Genomic DNA, 14,186 nt, shown 5'->3' on the forward strand with positions numbered 1-14,186 from the left:
ATTAAAAAACACACAAAAAACAAAACAACCAAACCCTTCTGTGCACTGTTTTTTTTTTTATCTGTTTGTTTCCTTTTCATTTTGTTTGTTTGTTTGTTTTTACATCAAAAATCAAGTCTGTCAACTTACAAAGTCTGTAGACTGGAAAGTCCCCGGAAGGCACAATCAGCAATGTAGTTTACTTTGTTGTTTCCAATATATAGTCCAACCAGCACGCTTAAGCCAACAAAGCTTGAATCATCTAACCTTGCTAAGTGATTGAACGTCAAATCTCTGCAAGTTCAAGGAAAAATGGACTTTAATGTTCATGTTGCAGTACTTATTACTCAGTTCAACCCAGGTGATTTTTTCAGGCAGGGAAAATGTTCTTTCCCTTACAACTATCACAAAATCCACTACACTATTTTTGACCATACAGCTTATGTAGCGTTTCTGATTATTCACAAATTACTGCAGGATGAATTTCTTTTATTTGAAAATGAGTGTGTTACAGCTTTCATACAACTGCCACAGTGAAATGAAGCAGTCATGGCTGGCTTCAATTTCTTCCAACAAAATGTAACTGTCTTACACACAAAAAAGTTGCTGTCACCTTGGAAACTTTGTTATGAAAAATTCACAGATCAGTGGTAAGAAGCTCATGCTTTGGCATGCACCCAGGTTTCAAAACTGGAATAGAATAAAAGCTACTCACAGCTCACTGAGTTTTTGGCAAAATTCCCAGGCATCAGGACTGATCCTGCTGATGGCATTTTGGCTGAGATGGAGCTGCTGCAGCATCAGCAAGCCGTAAAGCCAGCCTTTGGTTACCTCTGTTAAGTTGTTATGGTCCAGCTGCCTGTACACACACAAACAGACAGAAGTCCTAAGATTCAGAAACTCAGTGCTGTGCGTGCTTTGCCATGGGTCCACATCTGACTTCATGACACCAGCTAGATAGCTGTAGGCTCTGTTTACATTTAGAGTTGTATGCATGCATTCAGAATATGTTATTTTATACACGTAGTGATTAATACTAGCTGCTTTTCAAACCACACCAGAACAGTTTATTTCAAAAACATCTTTAAATCTTAGCAAGCAATTCTGTTCTTTATGTGCTATTCTGCTTAATATGTTATCAGCACAATCTATGAAAGTTGGTACTTACAAGACTTCCATGTTGGTTAATCCCCAGAAAGCACCATCCATGAGCCTAGTAACACCATTTCTCTGTAGTTTTAATGACTTCAAAGCTGGAAGTCCTTGGAAAGTAAGTCCATCTATTTTTTTAATTTTGTTGCGATTCAGCTCCCTGCATCAATAAATTTTACAGTTACAGCAGAGTAAGTTTACCTGCATACCAACAACCTTTCCTGCCTCCTTGGAAACAAAGCTTATTTAAATACATGTCTTGCACATAAAACAACAGAAACAAGATGCAATAAAAATCGAACATGTTACTGTAATAGGTTGTGTTTAACTATTTTAATACCGTTCTACCTTTCTGATACTGAGGACAAGTACTTGATAGGTCCTTGATGTTCAGATATAAAGAGTACTTGTAGATGTAGAATGTCATGATTAATCCTCTTCTCAAAAGTGAAAGTAAGTTCCCGGTGTCTATCCAGGAGTAGAGTTGTAAATTTGGGCTTGTAATTGCAATCAATAATCCAACCTACACAGAATTAAATACGCTGCACAATTTTTCTCACTCTTAATCTGGAGTCAAGCATTCTTCCCTCACTCTCCACAACTAGTTATGGACAGTTGCTTCCCTCTTTCCCAGTGGTTTTGGCACTCACCCTGACACCACTATACACACACCACTTTTAAGTCAGAGACGGGGACGTAAATGTACCCAAGTTAGTTATAAGTCATAACTAGCTGGAGAACTAGCTGCAGTGACGGTAGCACTCTGTATTTTCCATTTTCCTGCTCTTCACAACATTTTCTTGGTTTTGGTCCTTTTCAACCAAAACACCTGCACCAACCCCAAGCAGGTATCTGAGCTACATCAAAAAGGAAATCCACCCCTGTGCAATCACAGAGAACAACATTAACTACTCTTATGATGGTGAATTTTAAACTAGCTACTCTTTGCCAAATTAACAGGTTTTTTTGTGATTCTTTTTTTCTTAGCAGCAATTGATATATGAAGAGACAGGACTGTACAATACTAAGAAAAGGCCCTCATATAGTAGTGAGTGATCATTTGCCTCTTCAAGATAGTCTTTGATCTATCAACCTGCATCCCATCAAACCAAGAAGAATCCTCTTCTTCCCTCCAGGACATGAAGACCTCAATAATTCTCTCTATATACTTATCATTATACAGTTACTATACAGTTATTTTATTATATAACTATATTATTACACAGCTATTTTGCAGAGTCTCAGTCCTGGAATAATTCAACTTTCCTCTCATGTATATACAAGCTCTCTCTGATAACAAATACCCAATATAAAACCCTACTCCTCTGTGTCTGACTGTCCATAAGCTGTAAAGAACATTCAGTAAGAATAGCCTTCAGCTCTTCCCGGCTCCTCCTCTGAATACCTCTTTCAGGTGATAATATACTTTTTCTGCCTTCATTGCAAATTAGCTACCTGAGATAACTAGGTCTGCCTACTGACTGAATTGTGAATGAGTAGAAGTTTTGGAAGTAAGAACATTACCAACTTACAACATTTCAGTTGAATCTGAACATCAGAAGTTCTACTGAGATCATTAACATATCATGAGCTTTTCAGGACTGTTTTCACACACTTCTTCAGAAGCTTAAGTCAAACAAAACTTTAACTTTAAAAAAAAATTTGACTGTGTCTTTCCTGGGTGCAAATGCAGTCACAGTTTCCAGTTTTGTCAAGCATCCTAACAATTCACCGTTCTCGTGACCTTTTACTTTCAAACTTATTATAAACTAACAGAGTTTATAATTTTCAACTCTTGACTATCTTATATGGAAAATAATAATTCAGGATTTAACAAAGCACAGTTCTAGCCCATCCTCGTCAACTTACTGCATTCAGGTTTTCGAAAAATGGAAAAAAAAGTTTTCCCAGCCTCTTTCATATTCAATAGATTTATCTGTTATTTATTAAGTAAAATATTTATATAGAGCGTTATATCAGTGAAATTGACGGAGGTCTATTTGCTCGAGCATATTGCTTATTGTCCTACTTTCTGAAAGCAAACTAATTCCCTCCATTTAACCATAATGGTTGGACTTGATGATCTTAAATGTCTTTTTCAACCTAAATGATCCTACAATTCTAAATGTTTCTATAAAAATACAAACAGACTGATGTAGTGAATGAAATAAGTTTATTTCACTTACTATTTTTCCAATGTTTTCTTACGAAAGTACTGCTATTACCCTTTCTCCATTTTGTCTCACCTTTTTTTTTTCTTTTAATAGGCAAAAACAATTTTAACACAAAGACTATTCACATCTCACCAATATATAAGACTAGTTTTGTTCAGTACAAAGCTGTGGTTAGCAAGGGTTGTAGTAATATGTTTTCTGTGTCTGTCTCACTCTGCATCTGGTTAAATTAAAGGCTAAAGTTCAAGCACTGCCAGTGCTTTGGAAAATCTGAAAACAATTAGCCAATTGTAGGTTGCACTTACAGGTGCTGCAGATGGGAGAGTTTAAACATCTTTTGAGGGATTGCTGAAATTTTGTTCCTGTTCAGTTTCAATACTTGAAGTGTGGTAGACAAATTGTCAAAGGTACCAGGCTCCAGGGAGGTTATTCGGTTACTGTTAATGTACCTGTTGAAACAATGTCTAGAAGGTTAAATTTACAGGTATTTAATTTTTTAATATCTAGTAGTGAAACACAAAGCTCTTACACTACCTATTCCACGATAAATGAAATTTCATTAATCAGAGCTCTTGACAACTTAATCCACAGTCAAATAGTATTTCACCACCAATATTTTTGCTCCACTCTGCAAGAGTGTATTATTGGCAGAAGATAACATGTTGCCAAAATATATTATGTTGCAACCGCATTACTTTATTCTCAGCATAGCTTTGGCTTTGCTGCATTACTATAAAAAGCATTAACATGAATTCAAAGAGTCGATAAGACCCCATGTAACTCAAGACTTGACCAGCCCCCACAACTTAAGTTCACTTTGCTACATAATTATTTTTCTCTCTCCAGACACATCTATTTGTTTCATCTTAAGATAACGACCTTCACTATGGACTAGAACACTTCATGCACCAACAGATGTATTCGAATTTGCAACTGATAGTAAGATCAGTGCGTGAAAGTAGGAATATTTAGTGGGTATCTAATTAAAAAATATTTAGTGCCTCAAAATACAGCCAAAAATTTCTATCAAGTTTTTTTTGAAAGTAACCTGAAAAGAAAAAATGCAATACTAGGTTTTACTTACAGATACTTGAGCTGTAAAGAAGGAAATGAAGATATCTTTAGCTCTGATATGTTGTTGTTGCTCAAATCCAAAGTTTCTAGACTCTGAAATGGCTTCAGATGTTCAGATAAAATGTTGGCAATCTTGTTACTGGTCCTGAAATTTAAGGACAGTAGTTGAAAATCTCTTTTCATTTCCAGAGTAAAACTTGTTAACTATGCACCACTTACAAAAGTTGGTATTTAATTTCCCTGGTTGTTCTCTAAGCAGACCATTAATTTCTAGTCATCCCAAATTCCAAACCAGAATGGTATAAATAAATGTGTTCATCAACAGTTCTTAAAATATATTCCCAGGAAACTGGATGTAAAATGTACTTTCATCCAATTACTGCATTTCACAACTTTTAAAACAAGACATGAAACTTTATGATCACTTATTTCTGAACTATGCAGAAATATCTGGTATTTGCACTGAACAATATGTCACAATATTGCAATGAAATTAGATTACGTTTTTTTTTAACCAAACTAACATCACAGGAGCCATATATTCTCCTTCTTTGTTCTGAAAATTCCTACAGCATGAAAATCAGTCTGAATTTCCATAAAAATAGAACTAGATGAGATGAATGACAGCGTGCCCCCCCCCCCCGAAAGACATTCTACAATTTTGCAAATAGACCTAGTATTTCATCCTGCAATTTCTTCTAGTGTTAGCAAAGAATAAAATTTGTGCTTCTCACAGCTCTTCACAGAGGGTCTGGACTTCATGTCTGGTCAGGCTTCAGCAAAGCATCACACCCAATTCCACAACAAAAACTGCAACTACTTAAAGACATGGGTATCCTGGTCTACTATAAGGAACACGCCTACTTTTACTTCCAATAAAATGTACTTTTTCCAGCAATCCTGTTTTGTGTTCATACACAGCAACTACCAGGCTTTTCGTTCCAGTTGCATAATGTGCAGAATTGTATGCATACATCAGCAACGTGAACAGGGTTACTCGTTTGGGGTTAATGGTACATAGAGGAAAAGTAATCATGATTAATTAAGCGAACATAACCCAAAATGATCCTTGTTACCTTGTAAGTTCAAGTCAGTTCTGGCTGCAGTACACTCTGTACCTAGTATAATGAATGACCAAAATTTAGGCACTCTCCCCAGCTTCTAGAGATCACAGGCGAATGCAATTTCAGGTTAAATTATCAACAAAAACATTGATTCTGGAAAGTGCCTTTATTGGAAATAATTGCTCTGGATCAAATAGTAAGCCACACATTTAGGATAGCATGGACAATCCTCACACATGCAAGGGAGGGATTACTACTTAAGACAAAAAAATCCTGACTCAAAAATTAAACCATAAGTTAGATTAATGGGCCTTCTGACCACATGTGGGAATGGGTAAGTGATCTTGCAGCCCCTCCAATGCTGCCCTTGTATCGTGTTTCATTCCTCAGGCTGTCTGGTAGAGCTACCCTTTTTTTTTTTTTCTTTTAGCTTTTTTTTTTTTAACTCTTAACTGAAAGTATTTATAATAAATGGAAACAAATTACTTTAATAAAAAACAACAAACACCACCACCATGTGTCAGTTCCACTGGCCAAATGAGACTGTGAGCTAGATAACAGGTCATAGAGAGTTGCCTTTATGCATTAGTTTGTTTATAAGGTAATTACTAACAAGGTATTAAAACTGCCAATTACTTGAGTGACGAATAAAATTTTCCTTGCAGTAAAAGTGTGCTCCAGCAGAAGCCAGCAATTTCCTGAACTGCACGCCTCCTAAATTGCAGTGTGAAAGTGTTCAGTTATAGACATGGCTTACACAGTGCTGTCTTTGTGTCAGCATTGCTTCATAAAACAGAAATTCCTTACAGCTGGCAGGATAATAGCCCCTGTATTACAAAGTTTAGTTGGACCTAATGGAACTGAATAAAACTCTTATACAGCCTTCAGATTAGCACTTAAACTAACTGGCAAATTACCTGACACAGGCCAGGTTACAACAAAAATAAACAAAACAAAACAAAAAAATACAGCTTATTTGTTTCAGGGAATGTTCTTTATCAGTGATGACAAGGTCATATCATGAGGAAAAAGTAACTTATTTTGTTCACCGAAACAGAGCTACACATCAAAGTTCTTGTCCATCTCACAGTGAAAATCCAATGAGCCCCCACTGTACCCCACTAGTAAAAGATACTAAAATGCAAAATATCTAAGTGCTTCACTTCTTATTGCCCCTGCCTGTTTTCTCTTGAAAAAAATTCAAACACCCTAATTCACACTTAGGAGATTACCCAGCACTGAACACATCCAAGGCAGTTCTACCTTAAGGTCCAACTTTAGTTAAAATGAGAATTTAATTCTAATTTAATTTTTCTTCACAACATCATTTAAGTAAATCAAATAAAATTTGTATCAGCTCCCTCATCAGTGCCAAATAAATGTCAAAATTAGTCAAGAAGGACATGTTTGAAAATGCAAGCATGTTTAATTGTCACAACACAACCAAACAGTATCCTCCTGTCTTGTCACAATGATGTACATGTTTGCTCACCCTACAAAAAATTTCCAGTGAAATTTCCAGTTGCTGTAACTACTGTGCTCAGACAAAAGGAGCTGCACATACTGCACTGGTTTCATTTTTCAGATCCTCAAGGGAAGATGAGAGCAGACAGAGATCCCCCTCCAACAAGCAAACCAGTGCACCAAGTTCTCACGGAAGCATGCCTGTGGCAGTCAGATCAGTTTCTTCATATGCACAAGGAACAACAACATGCTGCAACTTCCTTACAACTTTTCCTGATTCTGACGAAGAGGCAGGAGCACTGAGGAATACAGACAAAACCACCAACATACCTGCATGAATTTGGATATATGTCTCGACATTTGAGTGTCTACACTCCAACTTCCAGGAGAAAAAAATAAGTGCATGCAGACTGATTTAATTATTTTCACACAAGTCCATGTGAATAGCATCTTAAGACAGAATATCAGTTTTTCATTAGGGATATGAGAAACCCTAGCTTTTCCTCTCTGCATTCATGACTTTAGCCATACCACTAGGCCAAAACATTTATAACAGCCCTATCAATCATGATCTCAAGATTCATTCCATATAAACAACAGCTACAACACATTTGACATATTGACTTGTACTTTCCTTGTCTCTAGGGAAATATAAAGCAAGACAGCAACTGCTGTATCCATTTTGTTAAGGATCTAGTTAACACTACTTCAACACAGTTCTTATTTGCTGAAAAAAAAATTAAGATCTGAGATAGTATGACTAAGTATCTTTTGATAAAGATTGTCAAAATCCAATGTGTTCTATTTCAGCGAAGTAACTATGTAAGCCTACAAATGAGACTGCTCGTTGCTCTCACTCTATAACATGGAAGCTGCAACTCTGAAATAGATTAAGACCTGAAGCCCTATCTTTTCTTTCTAAACAAAACCTCAGCACAAATATATATATATATATTTTAATATATATTTATACATTTATTCATATATATATTTATATATATTCATATGTATATATCACATATATATATATATATATATATATTCCTGCACTTCCTGCTCAACCATACCTTTCTTCCAGGTAGATCTTGACCTGCTGTGTTCTGAGAATCTCTTAGACTTCTTATCCTACACCACGATCCTGACAAGGAGCAAGTGTGTGAGTCTGGAGGTGGAGCAAACTGGTAAAACTGCAATTGTCTAGAACAATAATTTTGGAGAGCTGTGTCTATGCAGTCTGTTTTCCAAAGTTGTTAGGTGTAAAACAACTCTGTTTTAACACCTTTATAATTCTGGACTAAGACGTCTTAACTCCTGCCCCCCCACTAATCCCTGGCTGAAAGGATATATTAAATTTGCCTTAGGAACATGCAAATGCAATGATGCTGGAGTCTCTTGTTAAAGACTAAGAGCATATATAAAGAGAAAAAGAATGTTCTGCTAGGACTAGATATGTCTTTCTGAACATTGCTGAAGCCAAGACACTGGGGTTCATAGATGTTTAGTTTGACGATCTTGTGTTTACACAGCTTCCAAACTACATCTGGCTTGGAGGCAGCCATGTCAGCACAGGCAAAGCAGACATGACTGTCCACATCCGAGCACGTACAGGGTGGTCTCCATTACATTACAGCACAAAGCCTCCTTTTTCACATTTCTTTAAATCTTTGTGGTTGCTCCAACCTGTCTTCCTTCAATTCACCCACTGATGTCACACAACTGCTGTCACATCTATTGTTTCCTGCACTTTTTTTCCCCCAAGCTCCTCCAGACTTTTGGAGCTCTCACAAGAAACAACGATGTGAAGACAATGAGTGGAAGAAAACTTAGCCAAAAGATAAAAAATAATCTTCTACTACTTCATCTTGTAAAGATGAAAGATCAAGATTGTAATAAACTTCCTTAGAAAGTGCTGGAAGATTCATGTTTTGTGGCTTTTAGAATGAGGTTGGAAAACTTTAAGGAACGCATACCACAAAAAAAGTCTCAGTAACTCTCCTACAAGAAGAAAGAGAGAGAAAAGATTAAATTTTTCCTCTGATTTCTACACAGTTGACTAATAAAATTAGCTAGAACTTAATGAACAATTGCATTACTTATAATATCATAGTTATAATTTCAAGCTTAACACCCCCCTTACAAAAATTTCCTGATGTGAGTGAATGGGACTACAAACTTCTCATCATCAGATATCCGATTAATTGCATTGAATTAAGACCCTTCATTTTTTAAAATCTTTGCAACAGTTAGAAATGGTGAAAAAAAGGTTTCACGTGAAATATTTCTGAGACGATGATGCCAGAAATAGAGCCAGGAGCTGGCTCACTTCCAGTCCTACTTTTAAGTCTACAAGTCTGCTGCCCAGTTGACGCACAGGCTCCACATGTTCCTTGAAGCAAGCAGGTCTTTCTTCTGAAGGCCTCCTTCATTCCACATTCCTTGTCTGTCATTGTTTCACGTCAGATGTCCACAAGTCTCTGGTCTTATTTTTTTGTGCTTTTTCTGGTATGTAGTCATAGCTTTATAGGATAAAACCAAAACTCAGAAGCCTATTGATTCCCTGTGCCAAACTTGATACCAAAGGTTTACTAATTCCCAAACCAAATTGAGAAAAGGGGTAGAGAAAGATGCAGAATGAAACTGCTCTGGGATTCAGAGATGATTTCATCATCAAAAAGAAAACAGAAGCAAATACAAACTTCCAAACACTTGATACTTCACAGCAATTCTCTCCTGATTCCAGTCATAATATCAGTACATAATGAAAGTTTCCTTCCAAACTCTTCTCTTGATACACTGGACTCTTCCCATTCCACTTCTTGGCCTTTCCAAAATAACCATGTTACTTAGCATGTGATAGCCAAATGAATGCATAAGCTCATCACTTTATTTTAATGAAGGTAAACAAAAGCAATGAAAACACAGCTATTTCAGCAGGAGCTGACAACAGAAATAATAACCCATTGCAGACTCGCTGCACTCCATGATTGTTAATTAATGCTAAAATCTTACACAGCTCTAAGTATGACCTAGATTAAACCCAGCGTAACACCCTCCAATGTTATAAATCACATTCTTAATCTGATTTATGGGCTCATTAAGAAAAACATCTATCCTTTACTTTCAGAGACTATTCTCCCTTTCGTAGAGTGCAGACTGAAGCGTAGGCACTTCAGATTGGGTGCCCTTCTAGGTCTACCCCAAATCTCAACTGTTGAGGGACCTTCTCCTTGTCTACTTCTATTTCACTCAAGGCACTGAGTCACCACATACCACTCTTCCTTGCAATAACCATCTACCACATCTCTATGATATAAACCCACTACTTACTCTTGGCATCTCAGTTCATTCCAACTTTTCATGGTAAAATTTCCTGCCATTCTTCCATTTTGTCACATGAGAATAGCGTTCTCTGTTTTTCTGATCCATTATTCTTTTTAATTCATCTTTTTCTTTAACGCTGTTTATCAGAAAATCATGCCAGTTTTTCCACTGCAAATAGCTCATAAAATTTGCATTCTTTTCCATTCTCATTGCAAAAGCATTCGTCTAGGCTCTCACTACTTTATATTTCTGCTACAGCAAACTCTGGGTTTCTAGATTCTTCTTCCCTTTCCCATCATTCAATCTAATTGCTGTCATAAAAATCTAGTTTCCATGTCTGCAGGTCTGACTAAGACAGGTTCCTTTTCAAATTCTTTCATTTACTTCCTCTTAGTCTCCACACCAAATGTCAAAGACTGCAAAAACTAATTCCAGTAAGTTTCTTTGCTCTAGCTTTTTGCTCACAACTTCAGCCCAAGTCACACATGGTTTACCACCACTCTCATTTTTGGGACTTCCTCCAAGTTGCCTTATGCCTGAAGCCCAGTCTGGCATTCCTCTATCCTTTTTTTCAATCCTTCTTCAAAACAAACTCTTCCAGGCAACATCTAAATCTTAATCCTTCCCATAATAAAGTGGTAACTGAAGAGATGACAAGGATGTAAAATATTTGACCAAAATTTTCTTAATATTGGGAGCCAGACTTCAGTTCAGTATGCTAGATTTATAAACACACAATACCACTTTCTCTGGCAAGCATAGAAGGGAAAGGCATCCACTCCTACTGAATGCAAGCTTTCATTTTCAAGACTTGCATCTAAACTTCTTTCTTGTGACTGCAGCTTTCTAAATATGAACTGAGATAGCATTCTTCTGGATTGCACATACAGCTGCCTTTCTCAGCCTACTGCAAAATGGCAGTCAGATTTGTCATTCCTACTCTTATTCCAAATAATCCTGCAAACAAGGACTATGAAAAAATATGTCTTTACTGAAGGCACTTTGCAAAAACTTTCCTTACTGAGATACTGCCAAACAGTGAAAATTATCACTCTTATTTCCACATTGCCAGTTGAGCAGATGTATAAACTATTTTACATATTTGCTTCAGCTAATTGAATTCTACTTCTCAAAATGACTGTTTGAAGCATGATCTGAAATGCCAATATTTAGATATACATTTCCTTATTTTAAACGGAAAAGGGCACACAATATTGCCCAGGGAAGTGGTGGAGTCACTGTCACTGGGGGGTGTTTAAGGAAAGGTTGGATGTGGTGCTTAGGGACATGGATTAGCAGGTGACATTGCTAGTAGGATGATGGTTGGACCAAATGATCTTGAAGGTCTTTTCCAACCTTAATGATTCTATGATTAAAATAAGATCACTTCTGAATAGTACAAAGGATTAATCACCATTTTTTCCAGTAACTACATTTGTGCATAAAATTAGATAGGTATTTTTGCTGCACGTTGATTAATCAAACTAGGATGAGATAGCACACATATTAAGAATGAAAAACAGTGATCAGTACATGTTCAAGTACTGCCCCCCCCCAAAAAATTGGGTGCAATACCCTCTTCTTCTCATGGTATAAAAAGAATGGAAGAAAACAGGAAGATGCCAAAAATACAGATGAATTTACAAATCTTTCATCATAGTTCACCATCTTATTTAGCAAAGATCTGTGAGAAGCCACTTTCAACTTAAGAGTTAGTTTAGTTACTTGTAAGAGTGAAAAAGAAAACTCAGATACGTAGTCTGAAAATGTTAAGTGGTACGGAACACTCCCATTTTTATTACTTATTTACTGTAAGAACCTGACATTGCAATACCATAAGCTACACAAAGTAAAGGTTTGTAACACAACGGAGTTAGCTCTGCCTCCACTGCCTGAAAGCATAAGGCTTTACCAATCTCAGGGAACAACCATGTTGTAACTGGAGCAAAGTGTGCTGTCCACAGAGGAAATTTTACTGACGACTGAAATCATGATTAATGAGCAACTAAGCAAGATAAAGGGAAGAAGCTAATATAGTAAGACACAAAGATAAAGCTAGGGTATTGAGATAATATAGCTTTAAAATTTCAGAGCTTGTTTATGCAACCTAGTATATTAAACTTGCAGATCTTCTGCAGTAAGTTCACCGCAGCCTCTGCACAGATTAGATGAGCAACAAGCAGAACCAGCCTTTCAGAGCAAACACCAGTCTGCACCTGAAAAAACTTTCTAGGCATTCCCTGTTGCCTTTTTTTTTTTTTAAACTTTGTTTTGTTGTTTTTGGTCACTAAAAAAAGCGAAACAACCTTTTTTTCTTCAAATCTTTGTTCTTGACTTAGATAACTTTGCTGATTTATTTTCCGTTTAAACATGATGACCTGGCACTTTTTCAATATAACAAGTGACTTTTAGCTTTGCTTTTCAGAAGTGCTCCTTGAACACCAAAGGCTTGAAATTAAAAATTGAATAATCAGTCATTTTAGAGTGGCTGATAAGAAAACTACATTTAAAGTTGGAATAACTTTGCTTACTATGAAAACCTGTGACCCCTACAGTTAACTGACTGCCTACTTCCTAGTCCTTTGGGCCCATTTTATCTCCTGACCAATATTTTAATTTTTTTGGTCATTTACTTTTTAAGCATCCAGGATATAAAACTTCATGTGTCTTCAGAGCATTTAAACTCAGCATATACCAACAAAACGATGTTACAAACTGAATGCTGTACAAAGTCTACTGAAAACCAACCCATGGATTCAGTCTACCACCTAACAGACAAGTGTACACATTTCAAGAAACCTCACATTTCAAGATACTGTCAATGTTTTTATCATCTTAGAACTCGAAACTGAACAGCCATGTGGTTCCTTGTTTCAACTGCCCTTAAGGCTTCCCGTGCAGATTGGTTTGAAGAATCCTCCCAGGTAGCAGGAAAAAAAAAAAAAACATCTACAATATTGCATATTCTATACGCCTCTTTTTAGGTATTAGTGTAAAACTTCAAAAAATACTGTTTAATCATTGTTCCTTTTGTTCTGCATCATGAACTTTGTATTTTCTACTATGGCTTACTAAAACTATTTATGTTCTAGATTAATATGATCAGTTTTTACAACATAAACTACAAGAATACTTCTATCTAAATCACCTGTTCCACATATATTAGTGCTTTTAAATCAAAAACAAAATCTGTTCATCAAGATGGAAAATCTCTTGATTATTTAAAACATTTCATTTAATGCTAGCCTAATGTCAGAATTTCCCTATACACGTGTTGTGGCTTAACCCAGTCGACAGCTAAGCACCACACAGCCACGGACAACACAATAGAGACTTTGGCATGTACGTCTTTTCAAGTTCCTATTGCTGAGATGATTATCACACAGCATAACCTGGGTGTAGGTAATAAGAAACATGCTTTTATAAAATATTAATTCTAGTTCTTATATTTTGATAAGAACAATAAAATTTATTTGGGGAGGCAGAATTCTCTAATGCTTGAAGTTAGTCCATCTCTCTGAAGTCACTGACTGCTGTCTTCCATTTTCCAAATCACTCAAAATACAGTACATTGACAATGCTGGATGATGTTCACAATTTTTTTTTATTATTTATTTTTATTTTTTTTTTAAGTTCCACATGTGAAGGAGCATGAATTTACCACTGAAACTGTATATCCTTAAACAAAATCTTAAACAATGTTGTAGAATTTGCAAACCAGTGGGTGTTCTTCCTTCTTCACAAAGCATAAATCCATAAACTAAAAATCTTCAGAAGGTATTAACTGGACTCTGCAGACAAATGATAGTTGGCAGTTAAATGCCATACAGGACTTTCATATAAGGAGGGTGTACTTATTTTACTCAGTTTCAATCAATATCTTCAGCTTTAGTTGCACTGCTTTGCCCTTAGGTTAAATCACAACCCAAAGCATCTTTAAATGCCCTTCGTCGCTGAC

The 14,186-nt window shown here is 36.3% G+C and overlaps 1 protein-coding gene across 2 annotated transcripts in view; it reads right to left on the reverse strand.

Annotated features, from left to right (window-relative positions):
• Positions 1-14,186, reverse strand: part of LRIG3 (leucine rich repeats and immunoglobulin like domains 3) — a 43,620-nt gene that overhangs the window by 16,128 nt on the left and 13,306 nt on the right. For both annotated transcript variants that reach the window (XM_083815387.1, XM_083815388.1), the window contains exons 4-8: positions 4,390-4,524; positions 3,611-3,754; positions 1,148-1,291; positions 695-838; positions 130-273 (exon numbers count right to left, since the gene is read on the reverse strand). In XM_083815387.1, coding sequence (XP_083671513.1) covers positions 130-273; positions 695-838; positions 1,148-1,291; positions 3,611-3,754; positions 4,390-4,524 — 711 coding nt within the window. The remainder of the gene's footprint in view (positions 1-129; positions 274-694; positions 839-1,147; positions 1,292-3,610; positions 3,755-4,389; positions 4,525-14,186) is intronic.

This window comes from Anser anser, assembly GCF_964211835.1.
Source record: "Anser anser genome assembly, chromosome: 1".
NCBI lineage: Eukaryota > Metazoa > Chordata > Aves > Anseriformes > Anatidae > Anser > Anser anser.